General features: G+C 45.9%; 1 protein-coding gene across 1 annotated transcript in view; it reads left to right on the top strand.

Moving 5' to 3' along the window:
- The first annotated feature begins 1493 nt into the window (after positions 1-1493).
- ANKRD29 (ankyrin repeat domain 29) overlaps positions 1494-9574 on the top strand; it is a 56111-nt gene continuing 48030 nt past the window's right edge. Inside the window, exon 1 of the mRNA XM_058277553.2 lies at positions 1494-1579. Coding sequence (XP_058133536.1) covers positions 1559-1579 — 21 coding nt within the window. The 5' untranslated portion in view covers positions 1494-1558. The remainder of the gene's footprint in view (positions 1580-9574) is intronic.

Below are 9574 nucleotides of genomic sequence, written 5' to 3'. Positions count from 1 at the left end.
TGAAATCAAAACCTCTGATGTTTGGTCTTATATAGGAATTCATGTAGCAACTTCAAAATCGCCTCATACATAGACACCCCAGGCAAGGAAAAACTTTTGTCTTTCTTGATTTAAAAACTGGAATTTTCTATCAAATGAATGTCTTTATTTTGAAATTACTTTAAACACAAAGTAATACAATATATCCCTAAAGGATGAACACTTTTATGTTCATTATTAATTTTATTTGTAGTTTTATTCTTTGTTAAATGTTCATTGTAAATTCAGTTGAGAAGAGGCAAAGAGGTATAAACCAGAGGGCAAGAAGGAGTGGATTCCTATAGTGTGAGGGGATGAGACATTCACTTTTACCTTAGGATTTGAACTTTCTAGAAAGACTATAAAAACAATATATTTTTAAACAACAAGAAAAAATACATGACTTTCCCATTTTTACTTTCCCCAAACTAGCACTGGGCAGGGAGCAGGCAGTCTGTGTGAGCCACTGGGCAGCAGGTGGAAAGGGCTGCCTTGAGCGGGCTCCTGCAACACGCCAGTGGCTGAACCCAGGCCCATGAGGAGGGGGCTGAGAGGAGGAACAGGATCTATTTCAAATTTGCCTTTTGCCTCCGAAAAGGAAAACAGCCCTCGTGCAATCAAAAAAGAGCTTTTCCCCAGGAGGAAAAACATATTCTTAGAACACAGAAGTTAGAGAAAAGAAAACCTAGAAAAAAAACAGAAAAGAAAATGCAAAAATGGAAACTATTTGAAAGGACGGTGGGACGACGGGTGAATTTTTTTTTCTCTTTTTTTTTTAATGGACCTGATTATGTGTGCTCTAGTGACGGCTGAGAGTCGTCTGGTGCAACAACCAGGCGCTTTGGGAGGCTGTGTGTGCGGCTTGGGGTGCGTGTGTGTGCAGTAGGTACGTGGAGGGCGGGCGCGTGGCCTGGAGTGTGAACTGGGCTAATACACCCCGCGGGCAGTGTGTGCGCGGGACGAGTGTGTCGCGGGCCGTGCCCTGACCCGCGCGGGTGCCCGCGGAGAAGGCGCGCACGGCCGCTCCCCGCTCCCCGCTCCCGACGCGCTGCACCCAGCGGCCGAGCGCGCCCCGCTCCCCACGCACCAGAGCCGGGGGACCCAGCGCCCCGCCTCCCCTCCCCCAGCGCCCGGGGACCGAGCGCCCCCACCCAGTGTCCGGGGACCGAGTGTCCCCGAACACACACACCCAGTGCCCGGGGACCAAGCGCCCACCCTCGCCCCAGCGCCCTGGAACCTAGCGACCCCCTTCGTCCCCAGCGCCCTGGGACCCCCTGCCGCCACCCAGCGCCCTGGGACGGCGCCCCCCGCCCTCACCCCCGCGGCGCCGGGGCCGGCCGCGCGCGCTCCCCCTCCCCAGCCCCCCGCCCTGCCCCGCCCGGCCCTGTGTGCGGCGCGAGCGCGCGGCGCCCCGGAGGCCGCCCCTCTGCGGAACCCGCGAGGAGAGCAGGGGGCGGGAGCGGAGAGCACGAGCGGCGCCCCGGGCGGGAGCGCGCCGGGGCGGCGGGGGCGGCGGCGCCCGCGAGGCGCGGCCGCGGACATGTGCAGGATGTCCTTCAAGGTGAGCGCGGCGCTGCGGGGAGGGCCCCGGGCCCGGCGGGCGGGCCCCGGCGCGGGGGGAGGAGGGAGCGCTGGGCCCAGACGGACCCTGCGGGCTTGCGGTTTGGGGTGGTGTCGGCTTCGCTCCGAAGCCTTTCGGGATCTCTGACTGCCGCGGCGGTGGGCGCGGGGACGGTCGCCGGGTTGACAGGTCCAGGGCGAAGCCCGCGGTCAACGCCCTCCCGCCGCAGGACCGCAGCACCTTGGGGGTTGCAGCCGCTGCCGTGCCAGTTCCGGTTCTGTCCCGCCGCATCCGCTGCTGCCTCCTCATCCGACTATTTTTTGGGGGGCGGGTGGGGGGAAGAGGGGAGAGGGAACACTGAAATTGAGAGACTAGCACAGAGTGGAGCTGCAGTTGATGATCAGACTTAAGTCTCCAAACGAGTTTTAGCTTTAAAGTTTCTTAACGTCACCCATTTAAATCCGCACATTTTGGAGTGAAAGTGAGATACATTGATTTGTCACTATTGAAAGGGTTTAGTAGGAATAAATAGTGCAAATGTATTGAACAGTTAATGTGGTTCTCTTTATGGCCCTATTTTTAAACTCCAGGAGAAATCTAAGACATAGAGAAGTTAAATGACTCCTCCTCGGTCTTGCAGACAGTAAGTCAGTGGTGCAAGATCAAGCCCAGGTGTGCCTGCATGCAAAGCCACTGTAATCTTGTCTCTCGCAGCAGCTCGTGTCAGCAAGGGAATGACATGGTGAGATTTGCTTGTTAGAAAGATCTCTGGCTACAGGGGTGGACACCTGGAGCTGGGAGACCAAGTCAGAGGGTGCTGGGGGCACCCTGTTATGAAAGGGTAACGCTGCGGACTGGGGAAAAGGCGGCGAGGAGGGAGGTCTACAAATGCCAGCCAAGTCAACAGAACTGAGCAATTGCTGTCATTTGCCGAGTTAGGGAAGGCCAGAGGATGGTAGGTTTGAGGGGTAAAAGTAAAGCTCTTGGTTTGGGACATGTGAAGTTTAAGGATGGGATGGGGGTGCAAGTCCAGAGGTTGATTAGACAGTGAGATGTACAAACCAGAAGCTCAGCGTAGAAGTCCAGGCAGAAGACAGAGATTAGGTGTTGGTGTCAGCAGTGTGAAGTGGAAAATGAAGCTGTGAAAGTGAAGGTGGTTAACCAGGGAGACCAAATAAAGATGGAAAATAAGAGGACTGAGGACAAAATCTTGAAGATTATGATTTAAGAATGAGCAGAATAAGAGAAGATCACAAAGAAAACTGAAGAAGGAGCAGCTAGAGATGTATAAGAAAAATCAGGACCAGGTGATGTCTTAAGCCAAGGTTTTCTAGTACTTCAATAAATATAGAGAGGGCCTATGTTTTAGTGCCTAGCTGCTAAAACAAATACATACAAGATTCTGAAACCATGCCTTATGGTTTCAGAAGCTAGAAGGATGGCCAGCAGTCTTTGGGGTTCCTTGGCTTTTCCATCACATGGCAGTGTCTTCTTTCTGTTCTCGTGTCCTTTGACTTCCAGCTTCTGGCCACTCCTCATGGCTGCTGCTTCTCTGTAAGACTTCCAGTAATAGAATCACGACCCATCCTGAGTCAGCTGGGCCACACTAACGGATATAACCTCATCCCAAAGTCCCATTTGCAATGGATTCACACCCACAGGAATAGAGTAAGATTACAAACATGTTTTTCTGGGGTACATAGTTCCAAGCCACCACAGTCTGTTGAGTGAGTTATGCATTTAAAAGTATCCATTAGGTTTGTTTGTTTTTTTAAGATTTATTTATTTATTTCTCTCCCCTTCCCCTCCACCCCAGTTGTCTGTTCTCTGTGTCTATTTGCTGCGTCTTCTTTGTCCGCTTCTGTTGTCAGCGGCACGGGAATCTGTGTTTCTTTTTGCTGTGTCATCTTGTTGTGTCATTTCTCTGTGTGAGCGGCGCCATTCTTAGGCAGGCTGCACTTTCTTTGGCGCTGGGCGGCTCTCCTTATGGGGCACATTCCTTGCACGTGGGGCTCCCCTACGCGGGGACACCCCTGCGTGGCACAGCCCTCACATCAGCACTGCACATGGGCCAGCTCCACAGGGGTCAAGGAGGCCCGGGGTTTGAACCGCGGACCTCCCATGTGGTAGACGGATGCCCTAACCACTAGACCGAGTCCGCTTCCCTCCACAGGGTTTAGTAACAAAACAGCCACTGGTGACCTTGCCTAGGGCAGGTTCAGCAAAATGTTGGGTTCAGGAGCCAGATTGTAAGAGTTCAACATAGTAGTGGGTGGAAACAAGTGTAGAGAACTTCTTCAAGAAATTCTTCCAGAAACGGGGGTAAAGACAGTGGCTGTAACAGGGATGTGGAGTTTACCAGGGGTTGGTTTGCTTTTAAATGGTGGAATGATGGAGTCTTGAGTATGTTTAAGTGATGATAGGCAATAATAAAAAAACAAATAACCGAACTGAAAAATGAATGAAGGACTTGAACGACATTTCTCTGAAGATTTGCATATGGAAAATAAGCACATGAAAAGATGCTACACATTATTAGTCATTAGGGAAATGCAAATCAAAATCACAATAAGATACCACTTCTCACCCACTAAGATGCCATTATTGAAAAGGTTTACAGTGACAAGGGGTTGGTGAGGATGCACTGATGGTGAGAATGCAAAATGATGCAGTATGGCAGTTCCTGGAAAAGTTAAACATAGGGCCTATCCCAATCAAGATGGAGTAAGAAGCTTCAGGACTTCATCCCCCCACAGAAGCTTTGAATAACCAATAAGAACAGGTGGAAACGTCTTTCCCAAATCTCCAAAGAAATGTTAAAGGATTGCAGAAACAGTGTGAGTGCCAAGTCAAGGAAACGAAAACCTAAAAGCAGCATGATCTCATGGTGCCCTGGCTGGTCCCTTGCCAGCTTAGCCATCCATGCTCTCAGTGCATGTTCCTGGTCTCAGCTCTGGAGGAAGTAGAGTAACCCTTGTGCACATATTAGGAGTATGCGTGTCCAGCCCAATCTCTCTGGTAGCAGCTTGAGGGACTGAACCAGGACACTTGTTGCAAGTTTACCATCCCAGAACTTGCCCAGCATGTGGAAGACAGCTCACTAAGCTCTCCAACAGAACACTGTGGGGGAGCAGTTAAGTCGTGGCTGCCTGGAGCAAGGGATTGCTGGCTGTGGGACATACAGTATAGTATCTGGGATCATGAAGAAACTGGTTCTTAGGGAAGAGGGAGCATAAGTATCTGTGTAAATGGGGAGATTTCTAGAATACTTGCATGCCCAAGGCAAGACAGAAAGGATCAGGGAGGCCCCTTGAGCTATTCTCTAAATTCATTGTATGGATAAACCCTGAAAGAAGCACTGACACAGGTCAATCCACAAAGACTGGAAAAAGTGTTTTCTTTTTCACCTTCTCCTTCACCACCTCTCCTCCTCCTCCTTCTCTTCCTTCTCCTTCTCCTCCTCTTGTGTAAGCTCCTGTCATTCAAGGAAAGCTCTGTCATAACACTAGCTATATACACTCTTAAGGAAAAGATGCCTCAGAGTCTAAATTCCTACGATAACATTAAAATATCAAAATGTTCAGGTTTCAACATAAGATTACAAAACATACAAAGAAATAGGAAGTGGTAGCCCAGGCAAAGGAGAAAATTAAAGCAGTAGAGGAAGCGGACTTGGCCCAATGGATAGGGTGTCCGCTTACCACATGGGAGGTCCAAGTTTCAAACCCCAGGCCTCCTTGACCCGTGTGGAGCTGGCCCATGCACAGCGCTGATGCACGCAAGGAGTGCCGTGCCACTCAGGGGTGTCCCCTGTGTAGGGGAGCCCCACGCACAAGGAGTGCATCCCATAAGGAGAGCTGCCCAGCGCGAAAGAAAGTGCAGCCTGCCCAAGAATGGCGCCACACACACGGAGAGCTGACCCAGCAAGATGACACAACAAAAAGAAAGAAACACAGATTCCCATTGCCACTGATAAGGGTAGAAGCAGTCACAGAAGAACACACAGTAAATGGATGGACACAGAGAGCAGACAGTGGGGGAGGGGAGGATTGGGGGGAAAGGGAAAGAAATAAAAAATAAATCTTTAAAAAATTTTTAAAAATAAAACATTAGAAACCATCAATGAATCAGACTAGACCTGGGACATACCAGGCAAAGACATTTTTTAAAAAATAGTCCTAAATATGCTCAAAGAGCTAAAGGAATGAACAAATAACTAAAGGAAATCAGAAAATCAATAGATAAACATGTGGAGACTATCAGTAGGGAGATGGAAGTTATGAAAAGGAGCCAAACACAACTGAAGACCACAGTAATAGAAATTAAAATTTCGTAAAGGAGAGGAGTGTCTCAGTGGCTGAGTGTCAGCCTCCCGCATACAAGGTCCTGGGTTCAATCCCAGGTCCCAGTACCTAAAAAAAAAGGCAAAATTATGTTCTTCTAAAAATTTCCTAAAGGAGTTCAACAGCAGATTGGAACTGGCAGAAGAAAGAATTGGTGAACTTGAGGATAAGACCATTGAACGCATCCAATCTGAGGAGCAGAATGAAGAAAGAATCAAGAAATATGAACAGAGCCTGAGGAACCTGTGGTACACCATCCATTGTACCAATACACATATGGTGAGAGTCCAAGAAGGAGAAGAAAAGGGACAGAGAGAAGATTCAACTAAATTATGGCTGAAAACTTCCCAAATTTAATGAAAGACATGAATATGTACATCCAAGATGTTCAACAATTCCAAACAGGATAAACCCAAATAGACCTATATCACAAGGTATTATAATCAAAACTGTTGAATGCCAAGAATAAAGAGAGAATTTTGAAAGCTGCAAAGTAGAAGCAATATGTCACATATAAGGAAGCCTCAATAAGACCAGTTGCTGTTTCTTACCAGAAACCATGGAGGCAAGAATTCTTGCCAACCAAGAATATATTATATCTGGCAAACTATCTTTTAAAAATGAGGGAGAAATTAAAACATTACCAGATAAACAAAAGCTAAAGGAGTTTGTCATTACTAGCGACACATGGAGTGTGTCAAAATCACATGACGTAATAAAGATCTCCAGTAAGGATAACAACATGGGTAAATATAAATGTCAATCCTATTGCATTTTTGGTTTATGACTTTACTTTTTACTTCCTATAAGATCTAAAAGACAGATGCATAAAATGTAGTGGTTTTGGACTCATAATATATAAACATGTAATTTGTGACAAGAGCTGCATAAAGGTGGGGAGGTGGAGAGATACAGGAACATAGTTTATATATACTATTGAAGTTATGTTGCTGTCAAAGCAAACAAGATGATTATAGAGTTAGGATATTAAATTTAAGACCCATGGGAACCACAAAGAAAATATCAGACAATACGCAAGTTTATAGAGACAAAAATTCGAGTACCGGTTGCCAGGGGATGGGGAGGGAGGCAAAGAGGCCACAGGAAATGGGTAGTTAATGCATAATGGGTATAGGGTATCTGTTTGGGGAGAGGGGAACATTTTATTGTAGAAAGTGCTGAGGGTACCCCAACATTGTGAATGTGATCAATCCTACTGAACGGTATGATTGGGGGTAATTGAGATGGGAAAGTTTGTGTTGTATATGTGTTCCCATAATTTAATTTTTAAAAATGACAATTAAACGCAATACATGATCCTGGATGGAATCTAACAAGGGAGGAGAAAATGCTAATAAAAAGGGGTGGGGGCATTATTGGGACATATGAAAAAATTGGAATATAGACTGTAAGCTTTTATATCAATGTTATATTTCTTGATCTTGATACTGCACATAAGCAAATATCCTTGTTCTTAGGAAATATACATGGTAGTATTATATGTTCAAGGAGCACGATGTATGTAATCCACACTCAAGTGTTCAGAAAATGGGTAGATAGATAAACAGATAGATGGATTAATAGAGGTATAGATAGAATGATATGGCAAATATGGCAAAATGTCAAAATTAGTGGTTCTGAGAGGCTGGGGGAAAGGGGTATGTTGGAATTACTTGAATGGGGTGTGTATTTTTTTTCATTTAAAAAAACTTATTGATGTATTTTTTTTCATTTAAAAATGTTATTGATGTATGGGGTGTATTATTTTTGTAACTGCCCTGTACATTTGCGAACATTTCAAAATAAAAAGTTCAAAGAAGGAAAGTTAAACATAGAGTTACCACATGATCCAGCAATTCCAATCTTAGGTACATACTTGAGAGAAATAAAAATATATGTCCACACAAGAATTTGTACAAGAATTACATAGCAGCATTACTCATAATAGCCCAAAAGTAGAAACAACCCAACTGTCCATCAACTGATGAATAGATAAACAAAATATGCTATATCCATACAATGGAATATTATTGAGTCATAAAAAGGAATGAAGTTCTGACATATGCTACAATATGGATGAACCTTGAAAACACTTTGTTAAATGAAAGATGCCAGACAAAAGAGACCATATATTGTGTGATTCCACTTTTATGAAATGTCCAGAACAGGCAAATCCACAATCAGAAGATAGATCAGCCTAGAGAACATGCAGCAAATGGACACAGAGAACAGACAACTGGGGTGGGAGTCGGGGGGGGGGCGGGGAGGGGAGAGAAATAAATAAAAAGAAGATAGATCAGTAGTGGCAGGACCTGGGGAAAGTGGGTGCAGGATTCTTTGAGAGATGAGGACATTCTAGAATAGAGTGGTCATGATCGCTCAACCTTGTGAATATACTGGGAACCACCAAACTGTAGGCTTTAAAGGGTGAATTTATGGTGTGTACATGGTATCTCAAAATTTAAAAGTAGTAAAATGTTGATAGGGAGTGTCGAGAAGACCTGGGAATAGAGGGGACAGTTGAGCGGCATGACGGAGTGAACTGCTCAGGGTGGGAGGTAAGGAAAACCGTGGAAAGCTCTATTAGCTTAGGGTTTAGGAAGGCAAGTAGAGGGGTACCTCTAATGCGGGATAAGAGGAAAGGAGGTGAGGTTGAGTGTGGATCTAAGTGTTTGAAAGTGAAGGGTCAGGTCGTTCAGGGTTTGGGGTATGTAGAAAGGAGATCAGGTGCCAGAACGTTCAGCGAATAAAGTAGAATGAGTGAGAGCAACCACCGGGTGAGGTGGAGGCTAAGAAGGTGGGGTGGCCTGAGACGTGTACAACAGAATGGAGGGCGAGTGTTCTAGAAGCCAGATGAGAAGGGCCCTGGCCCCGTTTCTCATCCCAGGGCTGGAGTGGGAGAAAGCCCCACTTCCCCTTGGAAGGGCTGCTGGGGAGCTTAGGGTTGGAGACAGAAGGAGCCCTCTGTTAGCTTCAGGATGCTGCAGAGTTGATTCGCCATGAGGTGGAATGTCAGAGGGCACAGAGAGAAGGTTCCAGGGGGAGAGGAAGCAAAGCCGCAGGCCTGCCGGAGGGGGCGTTCCCCAGCCACACACATGGTCCACTTCCTATCACATCAGATATACTGAAATGTACCTACAGCCCACAAGAATAATGGAGACTTTTTATGGTAAAGTTTTTTGAAGATATTTTTATTATATTGATTTTTAAATTATTTAATTATGAGTAACTCACTTAATGTACATTTGTTCATGATTTTTCTGCAGTTGTCATAGAGTCAGTAATTCTTGTGTAATGAGAAAGTCAGCTCTACAGATGATTTTCATGTGTCATCAATATTTTATGAATACCAAACTTAGCAATGAATAAAGTTGACAAAATGTTACATCTTGTAGATATTTAATTAAGTATTCATTAACTTAGATTTTGGAGCCATAGATTAACTTACTCATTTTCATAAACCGGTGAAAAGCTAGTAGGCCCCGGGCCCTGGATCCCAAAGCCTGCTTGTAAAATGACTTAGCAGAACGTTGTTGCATGAGACTGGGAGATTAAGCAGAGCATGAATAATTCAATCATCATGTAGCCTCTTTTTGCTGACCTAGGTCCCCTGCATGCAAGGGACTGTGCTTCTGGACCACAGGGACGCCTC

This window comes from Dasypus novemcinctus, chromosome 16, assembly GCF_030445035.2.
Source record: "Dasypus novemcinctus isolate mDasNov1 chromosome 16, mDasNov1.1.hap2, whole genome shotgun sequence".
NCBI lineage: Eukaryota > Metazoa > Chordata > Mammalia > Cingulata > Dasypodidae > Dasypus > Dasypus novemcinctus.
Note: the sequence above shows the minus strand (reverse complement) of the source record. Positions and strands in the feature narration are given on the sequence as shown.